Source organism: Petaurus breviceps, unplaced genomic scaffold (genome assembly GCF_028583685.1).
Source record: "Petaurus breviceps papuanus isolate PSGF00001 unplaced genomic scaffold, PetGlider_PUasm1.0 37, whole genome shotgun sequence".
NCBI lineage: Eukaryota > Metazoa > Chordata > Mammalia > Diprotodontia > Petauridae > Petaurus > Petaurus breviceps.
In genome coordinates, this window is record NW_027186296.1 from 79,734,337 (window position 1) to 79,751,080 (window position 16,744).

Sequence of the window (16,744 nt, forward strand, 5' to 3'; positions counted from 1 at the left end):
GCCTGTATGTTCAGAGCTCCCAACTGCTCAGAGGTAAAGATTTTCTTGATCCAGGGATGTATGTAAAGTGTATAGTTGATTCAGGCAGTCAGAGTCTGTTGTTCTTTATTTCTCTGCTTGTATTTTCTCTGAAGTTCAGGGTGCTGACTTTTCTCCTGAACTAGTGAATGTAATTTAAAAAGTCTGTTGACCCCTTAAACAGTTATCTGTCCTAGTAAAGCAGATCTAAGAAGCTGTGCTAGCAGCCATTCTGGGCATGCCAGTGCGGTTGCTGCTATAACCTCACGGATATCACTGTGCCTTGGTAGGATGAAATTCATGATTACAATATGGCTGTTCAGTAAGGGGATGGTGGTGGAATTCACATCCTAGGAATTTTTATGGGACTGATATAATTGTAAAGGTGCTTGGTACAATGCCTGGTACAAAACAACAGTGCTATTTGAGTGTAAACCGTGTAAGCTAAAAATTAATTGTTTCATGTTTGTTAATCTTATGTGGAATTTTCTTTAAGTGTGAATTTTATGCCAATGGTAATGGGATGAATGATTTTCTGTATAGCAATTTGGAAATGATTAAATTTAAGATCACCAGATTGGTAATTACTTGATTTTGGTTTCAAAGTACAAATTTAGGTACATGATACTTGTTTATGATATTGTTACTGGTAAACAGTTGTACTGTCTATTCTGTATGAGAAGCAGTTTCTCTTAAAATTTTAGACTATTGTAATTTGGGAAATTATAAGCTTCCAAGTCTGTCTTTGTTTAAAAGGAAGTTTCAGTTAAGATTGTTTGAAATTGTAAGACTGTTAACTAAGTTATTTGGGCTATTGTTTTAATGCTAAAACCTAAAACTGTGAAAACTTTATTTTGCCTAGTTCTGCTCATTAAGAACAGTCCTCCTGCTACTGTATAATGTTGTAAAACTGCCAAAGCCCCAAAGAAATTATCTGTATTAGGCAAGGTCATTCAGCCTGGGAAAGTGAGCTTGTTTTAATTATGAAGCTCCTAAACAATAAGCTTGACTTACTGAGAAGCAGCAAAGTCTATGTACAAAAGAGTAAAAAGGATCTCTAACAATTAGCCTTACCAGGACTAGCTCAAAAATTGTAAAGGGAATTCCTTATGTATGTGAGTCCTGGTAAATCTTTGTGATATATTGCAACTTAATGAGAGTAAATTGATGTTAAGATAAGAAGGTTTGGGGACAAATGGGGATTTCCAAGCCCCTCCTGTCTCTAAATAGTGGTATGGATACCTTTGTATCAGATGGTTTAAGTATATTGAGAAGGGTGTGAGGAAGTATTTAGGAAGACAAAAAGATTTGTAACTTGATTTTATAATTAATAGCTCAATCTTATTTGAGAAGAAAAGGAAATAAGAATACAAATGCAATATTGAATCATTATCCCATGGACTGAGATTGGGATTATAAAGTTATTGTAGAAAAGTTATATCTGTGTATATGTAATGGGGTCCCAGTGTATTTCAAAGTGTAATTGGGTATTAATGCAATTGACTGAATTAATTGTTGGGATTAAATCAGAGACATCTTTGGTTGAGAGAAAAGAAATTTTAGTGTGAGATCAGATTAAGCATAGTTACAGGAAGATAGGGAATCTTGGGAAGTAGATGCAAATATATTAGAGCAATAATTTATAAACCTGATGGGAGATTTGATTTTTATGAACAAGAATAAATATAAAAATGAATACAGGTTATTTGAGGCTCGTTTTAGAGATGTTCCTTAACCAATGTGAGATTATAATCATATCTTAAACTGAATGTTGGAGCTTCTTATTTAAGATTTGATGGGACTGTTAACTGACTATTCCTCTGAGTCTAACTCCAGGTATGGATATTAAGAAAGGCTATCCAAGCTATCTGAGCCACGGATCCATGATGCAAGACCCTATGAGGTACAGATATGGAAGGCCTGTGAAGTATGGGTATGGAAGGTCGGGACTGTTCTGCATGAGCTGAGGTAGGATTCTCCTGACTCGACCCTCCCAGTGACACCTGGCAGACTCTGAGCTTGGCTCAATGCAGATTGGAGCTTGGTATACATTTTGCCTGGAATTGATATTCTGAAGTTGGGGAAAATGGTTCCCTCATTACAGCTTTGTCGCTACTCTTGGTGGCAAGTTTCAATAATCAAAAGTTTTGAAAATACAACAATAAATCAATTAAATACTTGATTCTGGAACGTCTTAAGTTACTATAAGATAAAGCTATTAGGCTTAGGATTTAGCAAAGGTATTACCGCATAAGTCAGGGTCCTTTAGTTCTTTGTAATAATGTGAGGACAAGTAGGTCAAGGATTTGTGGGAATATTATTCTGTTATTTAGTTGGTATCACACTTGTCTCACCTTTCTCATAATTAGTTAATGTTAAAAGGAGAATAGTTTCTGGACTACTTGGTAAATATTTATATTGTTATAATTGTTAGTATAATATGAATCCCTTAGTGAAATCCCATCCTCCTGGTGGAGGAATTAATAATGGATTAATGCAAAAATATAAGAAACTAGTTTTAATGTGTGATCATGACAATTGACCAAGACTCCAATTTTAATTTTGTAAGAATAAGGGTTCAGGACGGTAATTTAAATTGGTTCTAAGGTTCCTTTTGTAGAAAAGTGAATCAAAGAAGGCAGAAGAGAAAGAGCCTGGAATGTGATGCTGAGGATGGATGGATGGAAAACAACCAGAGGACTTAGTAAGTAAGTCCTTAGGCCTATGTTTCCATTTTTATTAGAAGTTATGTGACTTTGAAACTTTAGAAATCTTTCTGTATAGTTGCTCTATTCTAGTCAGTCCTTCTCACCCAGTTTATCATGAAAGAGTTAAATTTTTATAGAACTGCAAGAATTGCTGAACAAGACTACTGATAAGGGAGAACAGGCAATAACGTAACCTTGGAAAAGAACTCGGTCCCTGGTTCCCAGACTAAAACTCCTAGATAATACTAAAAATAATGAAGATTAGAAAGGAGCTTGCAGCAGCAGGTGGATTTGACCAATAGAACAGACTGGGTCCAGTATCTCTTGTTATTGCCAATCAGTAGACCAACTGGCAAACCCCCTGTTGTTATGCAAGTTGCCAAATCTTGTGTTAACACCTCCCTTAACCATCATAAGCTAGTATTTCATTACAATGTAACCTTTTCCCCTTTGCAACATTGCATTAAAGTAAACCGAGCATGGTATGATACTTTACTTGATGGGACAGGGACTGGTTTGGGTATAGTAAATTCAATAGATCTTGAGACCCTGGCCAGCAGACTGTGCAGTGCTGGGCAGGACATTTCTCAAGCCCTTACTATTAATGCTAAATGGTTACCCACAACGATCCTGCCTCAGCAACTTACTCTGAAATATCAAGGCCAATTCCTACAAGTTTTTAATGACTCAACCTTAGCCTCTATTGAACTTGATACCAATGTTACTAAACTGTTGAATTGGACTCTACGCTCCCTTCAGAACATGTATACCCTAATTCAAAAGGAAAATGCTCAAAGGTTAATAATGACTGGTGACCCTAATTTGATGAAATTATTGTTCCCTTCCAAAACTCATTGGAAAGCCCAAACTTTATGTACTTCCCTGTGGTGTATTGGCACCGTTTACTACTATTCTATTCATCATTGGTCAATTATGTGTCAATTTCATGTTATACCTTTTGTGTTACACTCCTACTTTGCTTTACCTCATTTGTATGGAAACTATATAGATCACTATAATGTAACTCATAATCTACAAGATAGTACCTTAACTGATAATGGTATGGTGTGTGAGATAATAATTAGACAGTTGGAGCCCGGTCTTCTCTCACACTCCTCTAATCTCTGAGACTTAACTTTGTATCCTCAATCTAACTTTTAACTACAAATGATCAAACGAACCTGAATTCTGTTAGTCAGATTGCTCCTTTTTCTGGATGTTTAACTAATGTTTCTTTCCTTCATTGTCAGGGTGACAATTTCTACTTTTCCCCTGACATTATTGGCAGGGTGATGATTTTTACTTTTCCCCTGATATGGTTGAAAGTGTGAATATTGTGTGGGTACCCAAACTGTTACCCTTACCTAGTATGTACTTGTCCCTTGAATCCCTTATACATGTCTTAAGTAAATCCCAAACCCTGCAACGTATGTTAGTTAATAATCAGAGAGCTCTCAATGAACATCGAATTCAAACACATATAGTTGCAGGACAGTTAGTTGAAGCTTCACATTTAGAAACATCTGATACTAATCACCATTGGTATGATTTCTTTTTTAAGTCCGCTACTGCTCAAAAATATTTTTCTGCTTTAGCCTCTCCATTATTATTATTTTTTATAGCTTTGTTAATTTTATGTTTTCTAAATTGTTATATGTTTTGTAGCATGAAGCGAATATATACTCGTTTCACTCCATTAGTTCAGTCACCATAGGTCCTTCGTGACCTCAAGGCCAAATGAATTAGAAATAATATTGTAAGTAATAGTGAGTTCACTCAGCCCCTAAGATGCCTGAACTTTCCATGAACCCCAACATATATTGAAAGCATGTTTACTCCCTCAAACTTGCTTGCTTGCGTGCCTGCATGTGTTTTGGCCGTACTTTAGTTCCAGGGACTAGCCATTCCTGAAACATAAACAAGGCTGTGACGAGAACTGGCTATTCTCTCAGCCTTGAAACTTGATTTATGACAACCCTATGGCCCATGTGGAGTCTACACAAGGAAGTTAAGACACAACTGGACCTTAAATCATGCCATTAAAGTTTGGTGCGAAACTTTAACATTTGGCAGCCTGGCTTCTTTGTTCTTACCCCATGAAAAACCCCTGCTTCCAACTGCCTCTTTGGGATCTCACCCATGGAGAGGACGCTCTGCCTGGGACTCTCCCGATCCGGACTCTGAGGCTGCAGTTCCGGGATCCCCCAGCCGCTGTTGGAAGAGCTGGTGCTCCCCTGGATCGGTGATGTTTTCTTTCTCTTGGCTTTCTCTATTACGGATAATATTTCTGTGTGTGTGTGCTATTTTGTATACTTGTCTGGTGTTTCTGCTATCGCTGGAAAATCCCTTGCTTTTGCCCCTAAATAAATTACTTTCACTTTCAACGATTTGAGACTGTCATTTGTAGGTGCGAATCCGAACCCCATTAATAAAATCTCAAAACAATGGCTCTGGATGGGCATATTCTTTTTTCAAATAAAACATTATTATAGGGAAAAGGGAGGAAAAGTGGATAGCATTATACACTAAAAAGGATATGCATATGAAGTACAATAATCAGAGTGAGAAGGCATAGTTGAAAATATTTAAGTACAGGTCAGCACAAGGAAAAAGGAAAGCAATTTTCTCTTCGGGCAATAGATCACTAGCCTGGCACAGAGGTATGAGATAATAATGATAAAGGACTTCAATTCTTGTAATATCATCTCTCTCTCCCTTCCTCTATTTCTCTGTCCCCCTCCCTCCTACAAGTGGAACAACTAAACCAGATTGTCTCCTTCCCCCCTACCTTCCTCGGATTGACTCATCAATTGACTCATCAATGCTAAATGGTTTTATGTACAATTGATGAGTCAAGACAGACCCTAGTCAGGTCTGTCCCACCTCCCACCCAACTCCTGCCAACAGCTGCCCCTTTATGTTCCTGTCTTCCCCTTTTCAGTCACTTCAGTCATGTCTACTTCTTTATGACCTCATTCGGGATTTTCTTGGCAGAGATGCTGGAGTGGTTTGCCATTTCCTTCTCCAGCTCATTTTACAGATGAGAAAACTGAGGCAAATGGGGTTAGATGACTAAGGTCACACAGCTACTGAGTGTGTGAAGCTGGATTTGAACTCAGATCTTCCTGATTCCAGGTCTGGTGCTCTGTACCACTGTACCACTTTGCTGCCCTTCCTGGATGCAAACTCTGAGTTTCACCACCTCCCTTTCTCTCCCATTCACACTGCCAGCACCATGAAGTAGGCTTTCATTAACTCACATCTAGACTATTTCAAAAGCCCTGCCTTAAGACACTCCTCATTTCAGCTTCCCCTCTACTTACTGTCAAAGGGATCTTCTTCAAGAGCAGATCTGATCGCTTTTGTACCTGAGTCCCTTGATACATTTTAATGGCTTTTAAAGAAGCCCTTTCACAACCTGGCCCCTTCCTACCATTCCAGTCTTCTACCATTCCAGAAAGAGAGATTAGCCTTGTTCTGTTTAGCTCATTTACCACCTGGGGCAGCCCAGTCCTTTTTGCCATAGCTCTCATTGTTGGGAAGTTTTTCCTGACACCAAACCTAAATTCATCTCTTTGCAGCCTCTACCCACTGCTCCTAGTTTCGCCTTAGAAGACAATGGTCCTATTCCCTCTTTGATCTTCTTTTCCAGACATTGAAAAAAGACAGAGGAAATGGTCCCCTCTCTGGTTGCCTTTAAAATTTCCTCACTTGCCTCAGATCACTCACAGTTTAAGGTCTCCTGACTCCTTTCTTGCAGTAGAGTGAATGCTCTTTTTTTTAAAAAATTTTTTGGTGTTCAGTACATACTCTTAAAAGTCTAAGTTTTATAGGCCTTTCTTTGTACATTCATAAAGGTCTCTTCGGACAGCTCTAGCTTTTCTTCCTCATTGGAATTATTTGCCTTTGTGACTTCAGAATTTCATTCTTAAAAGTTTCTCATCCCTGACAGGCTGACTTTTTAGTCCATGGAATTCTGCCTAACTTTTCTCTGAACACTTCAGACTTTTCCCTGCTTTCTTCTCCTTCTTAATTACATATTCTAAGATGGAATGGTCCCTTCTCCCCCAGGGTTTCCATCCTTCTGACCTGTCCTGTTACATGCAGCCCAGGATCTGGTGCTTCCAAAAGACAACATATTTTATTCTTATTTATAATTCCCCTTATTATGCCCATAGTAGATTCCTGGTAAATATTTGAATGAATGAAAAAAAAATTTAAATAGGAGCCAACTACTGTGCTATGCCCTGGGGACATAGGGGGGAAAAAGTAAAGATAGTTACTGTCCTGTAGGAGTTTACATAACACAGCTAAGGAGTGGTGGCCACGGAGAGGTTTTATAGTTTATAACTTAGAGTTTTAGTCAGTCAGTCAACAAGCATTTGTTAATCACTTACAGGGAAGGTGAATAGAGCCATAGGGGAATAGATTAACACATCCTTTCCCAGTAACACTAACAGTACTGTATTGATTATGATTCCAGAACTGGAAGGGGCAGAGGGTTCATGTGGCAAAGCAGCTGTCAAGAAGATGGTGGGGGAGTAGAGAGAATGAATAAAATTGTTATTTTTAGATCCCATTTATGCACACATTTTTTCTTATTATGTTGGAAAACTCATTTTGCTCCTTCCTCCTTTCTTGATCATGTCTATAATTATAAAACAATGATGCTTCAAGTAAATTTTCCTATACCTTTGCTATTTCTTTATCATTTTCAACAAAAAGTTTTTTCATTTCTTCAACATCCAGAGTAAATTCTTTTTGTTCTAGTTGTGCAATCTGAGGTGCCAAGTTATTTTCCTCTAGCATTTCCTCTATCTGAATGAAAATACAGAAAATGGTGGTGATAAGTAAACAATTTCAGCTTTAGAGTTCTTTCCTTGAGTCCATACACAGTGTTCCTATTCACCATGATCATGGGGTTTTATTGGGCTGAATCACTAGTTACTTGAGGCTGTTCCCAGGTTGGTGATTACAACTACTTCTCATTTCAGAGCACATTCTATTATCATCTATCTGTTCTCTTTAAACTTGTACTACCAGGGTGGCTAGGTGGTGTAGTGAATAGAGCACGAGCCCTGGAGTCAGGAGGACCTGAATTCAAATCCAGCCTCAGACATTTACCACTTAATAGCTGTGTGACCTTGAGCAAGTCACAACCCCAATTTCCCTGCCTTGCCCCCTTCAAAAAGAAAAAAAATGTTTAAAAAGAACTTTTACTACATCAGACACACTGAAGAGAACCCAAAAAATGTAACATTTATTTCACAAAATTCCCTTAAATAATAAAGATCTAACCATTTTTCATTTTCCTACATATTTTGCTTTGTTCTTCCCTCATCATTGATATTTACTGTCAAGTGTGTCAGGTTTTGGGCTGAGCATGTGTGGTAACTAACTTACTAGAACAGAGCAGAAGAGTGAACTCGCAGGCAGAGTAGGAAAAGAAATCATAAACTCTACATGCCTATCATCTAAAATTCAGCAGGACAGATCTTGTGAGATTGCAGGCACAATATTGGAGTATGAGTCACAACACTTACAGTTTTAACCAGGTTTCTGATTCCTTTTTTTAGCTCTCTCTTTTTTTCACCAAATTCTTTAACCTCTTTTCTAACAGCCTGAAATGTAACAAATGCAATACTTAGAAAAAAAGCAAGAATGACCCCCAAAATGAATACAAGGTATATTTTTTAAAAGAATAATTCTAAAGAAAGGGGTACACAGAAATGAATGAGATTATAAACTGAAGGTGTAAAAGAATCATCATGACAACTTACCTCTCTCTATTTGTGTTCTTCCAATAGTGGTGAAAGAGAGTAAAAACACAGCTTTGACATAGGCACATGGTCGTTATTGTACAGAGGGAAATTTAAAAGTGAAATTTAGGAGGCAGTGTTCCCATGGAGAGAGCCCTGAATATGTACGCAAAGACTGTGGCTCTGCTGCTCATTACCTGTGTGACCTCTCTCCGTCTCATCTTAAGAAAGCTATAGTGGGAGACTCCAGATGATCTCTACTTCCCCTATGGCTATAAATCTATGATCCTATGAAATTACACCATGTCGAGGTAAATTAAAATGAATAGGTGAGCAGGTAAATTGTTTGTTAGATTTTTAGAAATAGGAAATTACTATAGTTACCTAAACAGATAAATGAAATGTTCAGATTTGTGCTTTAGGAAAATCACTTTCACAGTTGGGTGGAAGATAGATCAGGGAGGGGATTGAATATAGAACATTGCCATAATTCCTTATTTGTAATATACTGAAGCCTTCTCACACCCACTGTGCATCTCACCATTGCCCTTTAAATTCTTCAGAGAAGATGTTTTGTTTTTTGCTGCCATATTAAAAAAATGGTAGAATATCTTATTGATTTTTAAAAGACAGACCTTCATTTCCTGAGGAAGTTTCACATCAGCTTATGTAATTTTTAAATTTTCCAATGACAAATTAGTCTGGTCCCTTCCTTTTTAATCCTGAGCCTAATTCACTCATAATTTGCTATGTCCATAGATATGCTCTATAAATTACTTGTTAACCACATTATAGTCTGGACAACAAGAATTCTTCATGAACTTCTATGTGGATAGGTAGGCTCAATATTTTAAAAGTGGTTTTGTATTTTTTTTCTAGGAGTCACTACCATGTTCTAGGGTCTCTATTAATCTGCAAACAGAAGCTTCTGTAAGACAGAATCCCTCCTTAACTTGAACTTTGTGCTAAATCTCTATAAGTAATGGTAAATTTCTTTGGCAAGTATGAATCTCCCATTTTTTTATACCTCACATTATATTAATGGTCTCAGGATCATCAAACAATGTTATCTCTATTGTTATCTTAATAAGGACTCTTGTATAATTTTGAAATTATAGTGAAAAATACCTTATTGGAAGAGTGCTTTTAGAACAGCACCTTGGTGTACCAAATGAATTCTTTTTCATACTCAAGAAATTATAAGAATGGTTGTATCTTTATAGGCATCACTGGGTAAACAAGAGATTGGGATCAAGGATACTAGGGGAAAAGTTGGCCCTGACAAGGAGATGTGGGGGCCACTTATGGCTGTAACAAATGAGGAAAAGATAGGTGAAGGCATAGAGGAACTTTGAAAGTGAAAACCATGATAGAAGAGAGAGTTCATTGTGAATGGCCTTGATTTTTTCAATAAGGTGAGATAAATACTAGGAATAAGTGAGGATGGAGGTAATGTAAAGGGCTTAAAGAAAGAGAGAAGTGGGGTGGCTAGATGGCCCAGTGAGTAAAGTGCGGGCCCCAGAGTCAGGAGAACCCAAGTTTGGTTCTGGCCTCAGATACTTAACACCCACACACAAAAACTAGCTGTGTAACCTTGGGAAAGTTACTTAACCCCAATTGCCCTCCAAAAGGCAAAAAAAGGAGAGGAGGTTGGAAAAGTTGCTGTGGGAAGTGTGAAAATCAATCAATGAGGGATGAATAAAAAGATTTCCATGGAACAGTGAGGTTATTGATGAGATTATGCTGATACAACACAAATTTATATTGGATATAGTTAGCACTGTTACAGGTTTTCTTTCAGCAACTTGAGAGAAGGAGTAAAGGCAGATGGTGGGTAGAACCCAGTATTGAGAACTTGCAGGATAGAAATAATGATAAGGCAAGGGAGCAAGGGGGTATATAAGAATGCATAGTTGAACAGGTCAGCTGTAGAGACAAGACTATGACAGGAGAAAAGTGAGATGATGCTTTAGGAGGATGAAGAAAAAAAAAGAAATGGAAAGACAGATGCCTATGATTACAGAAGAAATTTTCAGAATTTACGATGATAGCAATGCCAGTGTTATAAGTGATGGTAAAATTTGAGATCTGAGGGTGGAGCCAAGATGGTGGAGTAAAAGCAGGAACTTGACTGAACTCCCACTCGAACTACCCCCAATACTTGTAAAATATGACTCTAAGCAAATTTTAGAGCTACAGAACCCACAAAGTGACAGAGAGAAACAAATCTCCCACTGAAGGCAGCCTGGCAGGCTCCTAGTCTATCGCACCACGCTGGAAACCAAGCACAGTTCTGCATGAACCACTCATGACCAGACCCCAGGATGGCCCTAACCAGTGGCACAGACTGGTCAGAGCAGCCTGCAGGAGAGTGAATCACCAGCAGCTGTGGTGTTTTCCAGACTTCTCAACCCATAAACATCAAAGAAAGTAAAAAGTCAGTGGGGAACTCTGTTGGAACCAAGTGATGGAAAAGCAAGGTCTGGCCCCTGCCCCCAGGGTGAGAGGTGGCAGAGGCACTGTGGATGCAGCTGCTGCCACGTAGCTGCCTCAGGAGCTCCTGGCCTGCAGACTATAGGGGGACCAAGTGACCATTCAGAGGGTAATCACTCTTTCTTTGACCTGCTTGGATCCGGATCACGGTCTTGGGTGGTGGTCCTGGGGTAAGAAATGCCAGTGTGCCAGAACTTGTGGTGGGCGTAGAGAGGGCACCCTCCTCAGATCTCTGACGACATTTGTGAAAACCCCAGCATTTTGGGACACAGCTCTGTCCACTCTGGAAGCAGAGTTCTACCATGGCAAAGAACTCAAAAGTCAAGTAATTGGCTGGCAGCATGAGCAAGCAGAGGAAGCACAATAAGATCATGGAATCCTTTTTTGGGGACAAAAACGATCAAAACATGGAACCAGAAGAAGTCAACAAAGTCAAAACTCCTGCATCAAAAGCCTCTAAGAAAAATATGAACTGATCACAGGCCATGGAGGAGCTCAAGGATTTTGAAAATCAAGTAAGAGATATGGAGGAAAAATTAGGAAGAGAAATGAGAATGATGCAAGAAAATCATGAAAAGCAAGTCAACTGTCTGCTAAAGGAGACCCAAAAAATACTGAAGAAAATAACACTTAAAAATAGACTAACTCAAATGGCAAACGAGACCCGAATAGACAATGAGAAGAATGCCTTAAAAAGTTGAATTGTCCATATGGAAAAGGACTTTCAAAAACTCACCGAAAAGAATGATTCCTTCAAAATTAGATTGGAGCAAATGGAAGCTAATGACTTCATGAGAAATCAACATACTACAAAACAGATCCAAACAAATGAAAAAGTAGAAAGCAATGTGAAAAATCTCATTGGAAAAACCACTAACCTAGAAAATAGACCCAGGAGAGATAATTTAAAAATTATTGGACTACCTGAAAGATATGATAAAAAAGAGCCTAGAAACCATCCTTCAAGAAATTCTCAAGGAAAATTGCTCTGAAATTCTAGAACCAGAGGGCAAAATAGAAATTGAAAGAATTCACCAATTTCCTCTTGAAAAAGATCCCCAAAAGAAAACTCCTAGGAATATTATAGCCAAATTTCAGAATTCCCAGGTCAAGGAGAAAATATTACAAGCTGTCAGGAAGAAACAATATTGAGTATCCATAATCAGGATAACACAAGATCTAGCAGCTTCTACATTAAGAGATGGAAGAGCTTAGAATATGATATTCTGGAGGTCAAAGGAGCTAGGATTAAAACCAAGAATCATCTACCCAGCAAAACTGAGTATAATACTTAAGGGGAAAACATGGTCATTAAATGAAATAGAGGACTTTCAAGTTCTTGATGAAAAAGTCAGAGCTGAACAGACAATTTGACTTTCAAATACAAGAAGCAAGAGAAGCATGAAAAGGTAAACAGAAAAAAGAAATCATAAGGAACTTATTAATACTGAACTATTTATAATCCTACATGGAAAAATGATAATTGTAACTCATGAGACTTTTCTCAGTATGAGGATAGTAGTATAGTAGGGTGTATGTGTGTGTAAACATATGTGAGTGTGTGTGTATGTGTGTACATGTATACATAGACAGAGGGCACAGGATCAGTTGAATAGGAAGGGATGATATCTAAAAAATAAAATTAAGAGGTGAGAGAGGAATATAATGAGAGAAGGAGAAAGGGAGAGATAGAATAGGGTAAATTATCTCATAAAGAAAAGGCAAGAGAAAACTGTTACAATGGAGGGGAAGAGTAGGTAGGTGAAAGGGAATGGGTCAACCTCACTCTCATTGAATTTTGCTTAAGGACGGAATAACATACATACTCAATTAGGTATCTTACCTTACAGGAAAGTAGGGGGAAGGGGATAAGAGAGGGGATGATAGAAGGGAGGGCAGAGTGGGAGAGAGGGTAGTTAGAGGCACACACTTTTGAAAAGGGACAGGGTCAAAGCAGAAAATAGAATAAGTGGGGGGCAGGATAGGATGGAGGCAAATATGGTTAGTCTTTCACAATGTAACTACTTTGGAAATGTTTTGAGTAATTACACGTGTACAACCTATATTGAATTGCTTGTCTCCCCAGTGGGGGTGGGTGAGGAGGGAAGAAAGGAAAGAATCTGGAAATCAAAGTTTTAAAAACAAATGTTAAAAAAATGTTTTTTACATGCAACTTGGAAATAAGATATACAGGCACTGGGGTATAGAAATCTATTTTGCCCTACTACAAAGTTAGAGGGGGAATAGGGAGGATATAAGAGAGAACAGATTGGGGGAAGGGATATTCAGTAGGCTTGCCATCTTGGGATGGGTATAGGAGAAATATGGGGAGAAAATTTGTAACTCAAAATATTGTGGAAATGAGTGTTGAAAACTAAAAATAAATTTTAAAAAATATTTGAGGTCTGACCTCACTGTGAGCAAATGTGGTAGGCCCAAGTCAGTTGAAAAGATTGATGACGTGGAGCACATGGGTTGGGAAGACTACAGATGGCATTAAAGGTTAAGAGCCACTAGTGGACAGTAATACATTGTAATTATGTGTTATAATGAGGTACAATTTTAAAGTGTTATGAAAGGATGCATAAATTTCTTATCCTGTCTCTGCCATCAACTATAAAACTATAACTACAAAATAAAGATGATGATGATAAATCAACATTTATATAATGCCTACTATGTGATAGACACTGTATTAAGTGCTTTACATATATTTTCTAATTTTATTCTCACAACCTAGGAGGTAGGTGCTATTATTATCCCCATTTTACATTTAAGGAAACTGAGGCAAATAGGGGTTAAATGACTTGTCCAGAGTAACACAATTAGTAAGTGTCTGAGACCATCAAGTCTTTCTGACTCCAGGTCAGGAACTCTATCCACTGCATCACCTAGTTGCCTCTCTCTCTCTCTTTTTATATATATGAAAACACACACAATTATGTAGGTATGTATGTATACATATATACATACCTCAAGGTTTTTCTTTTCTAGCCAGGAAATTTCTTGTTCATTGGCTCCATCGGTAATTCCTGAATATTCATCTTGTGAAAAAGAGTCTACACTTGATTTCCATTTATGAAAAGCCTCGGAAAAAAGGATGGATATTTATATTAAATTGAACCTCTAATATATCAAACTGTCCCTATCCCATCATTAAAGAAACATCTAAAACCCCTACATCATAAAGCTTTCTTGATACCTTTGGAGATATGATTACTTTTTGACATGCAATTCACATGAATCCCTTTTCAATAAGTACATTACATTCTGCCTGAACTAATTCTTATTCTAGTGATACTAAACCCTACTGTTGATGAACAAATTTCCCTCTCCAACTGATACTATCTACTCCCTTATTCCCAAATACTTTAACCTGATTCCTTCAGCTTCTTATTGCAGAGCTGCCTCTCCCTTTCACTGTATATTCTTTGGAACTTCTGCTCTTTAATTAACAAATTTCCCCAAACTTTAGATATCTTTTCATCTCTTGCTCCTTATATCCGAAACTGACTGAAATCTGGTTTCCCCTATATGATACAGAATCTTGTATGATTCTTTCTACTTTCACCCCCCAGATTCATGGATCCTGATAAGGAAATCAATGTTCTTTGCTCCCTATTGCCACTTTCAGGTTCTTGTTCTACTACCATCATTCAGCAAACTCTTCTGATGTTCATTCTATTGAATGTCATAACCCCTGATTCCCCCTTCATTCTAATGCCTTCATTCTATTGATTATCTCCAATATATCTTGTATGTATCTATGTACATGGTTGTTCGCATGTTTTCTCCTCCATTCGATCCTGAGCTCCCTGGCAGCAGGAACTCTTTTGTGTCCTCAGTACTTAGCATAGCACCTGACACATAGTACATACTTAATAAATGGTTATTGACTGACTGAATGGTTCATAGTCTCCCTCTTCAACTCAACTCCTCAACTCCTATCCTCTTGCTAGGGTACCTTCAACATAAATGTTGATATTCCCTCAAAAACTCTAACTTCCAAACTCCTCAAACTGCTCGGTTCCCATGATGTCTTCCAGTACTCTACCTCTGCTACATATAGGAATGGTCATCTTGCTGTCAACCACAAAATGTTCCACTTTCATGCTCACAAGATCCAAAATTCCTTTATCCTCTCATAAAATTTTATTTTTCCATTACTCTCTATGCCTTAATACTGCTAAACTCATTCTTTGTCCTCACTGTGACTTCTATCCCTCAGTACCAGGCCATTAACCCACCTAATCTCAACTCCTTGGTGAGCCAGTTCAATTCTACACTACTCTCTACTCTTGAAGACTTTGATCTTTTGTCCTATCATGGATCACATTTTTCCAAATCCCAACCCAGGATTTACTCCCATCTTCTGCCTCCTTTACTCCTATCCACATGACATAGAGCTGAAAAGTTACAAAATCATGCTTACCGGGTTCATTGTGAATTTGTTACTTAATCTCAATTGGTTGTCACTATAGCAAGGCAACCTTTCTAGTTGATTCTCTATACCATTAACCATACTAGCTATTCTAAACTTTCCCCTCTTTCCTTAAACCTCCCAAGGCATACCCACCATCTCAACTAAGGACCTCAATCTTCATTGAAAAAATTAAAGCTTTTTGCTGCAGACATTTTTAATTTTCTCTCCTCTTCATCTCAGATCTGCCTGACATCATCACACATTCTCTCCTCTCTCATTCCAGTCTCTTGAAGAGGTTGGTTTTCTTGCTAAGGCCAATCTTCTTCCACATTACCTAGATTTTATCCCCTCCTGCCTTCCCAAAGAGATTGCCCTCCAGAATCATCCTCTCTTCTTGATAATCTTTAATTTCTATCTAATGGTACCTTCCCTGTCACATGCAAACATGCTGAAGTCTATACCATCTTTAAAAATACAAAGCCTCATTAATTCTACTATCTCTTCTACCCATCATTCTATTTTTCACCTCTAATATACACTTTTTGGGAAAAGATGTCTACAGAAAATGTGTCTAAACTCTCCATAATCTGACTTCTGACTTTATCATTCAACTGAAACTGTTCTTTCTTGAGTTACCAGTGATTCCTTAACAGCTAAATCTACGGATCTTTTTTCAACCCTTATTCTTCTCGACCTCTCTGTAGCATTTGACACTACTGACCATCTACTGCATACTCTCTCCTCTCTGGGTTTTTGTGACATTGCGCTCTCTCTCTCTGGCAAGGCATTCAAGGTTAAGTGACTTGCCCAGAGTCACACAGCTGGTTAAGTGTCAAGTGTCTGAGGTCATATTTGAACTCAGGTCCTCCTGACTCCAGAGCCAGTGTCCTATCCACTGGGCCAGCTAGCTGCCCCTGACATTGCTCGCTATTGATTCTCCTATCTATCTCACCATTCCTTCTCAGTCTTCTTGGCTGATTTTCATTCAAGTTATACCCACTAACTGAGAATATCCCCCCAACCATCTATCCTGGAACCTCTCTCCTTTTTCTTTCTAAATACTCTTAATTTGGTGACCTTATCTCTCACTGGTCTAATTATAATTTTTGTACAGATGACTCCTTGATCCAAATATCTAGCCCACTTTCTCTCCTGATTTCCATATCACCAACTGCCTATTGGCCTTTTCAAATTAAATGTCTCATGGATATTTCAATATATGCAAATCAGAACTCATTATTTTCACCCCAAACCCACCTGTTTTCTGAACTTTCTTATTAACGTTGAATGCATCAACATTTTTCTAGTCATTTAAGATTCCCAGCCTCCATGTCTTTCTTTTC

At 38.1% G+C, this 16,744-nt stretch overlaps 1 protein-coding gene across 1 annotated transcript in view; it reads right to left on the reverse strand.

Moving 5' to 3' along the window:
* LOC138168350 (cilia- and flagella-associated protein 43-like) overlaps positions 1–16,744 on the reverse strand; it is a 180,349-nt gene that overhangs the window by 63,011 nt on the left and 100,594 nt on the right. Inside the window, exons 18-20 of the mRNA XM_069097395.1 lie at positions 13,952–14,065; positions 8,270–8,347; positions 7,419–7,544 (exon numbers count right to left, since the gene is read on the reverse strand). Coding sequence (XP_068953496.1) covers positions 7,419–7,544; positions 8,270–8,347; positions 13,952–14,065 — 318 coding nt within the window. The remainder of the gene's footprint in view (positions 1–7,418; positions 7,545–8,269; positions 8,348–13,951; positions 14,066–16,744) is intronic.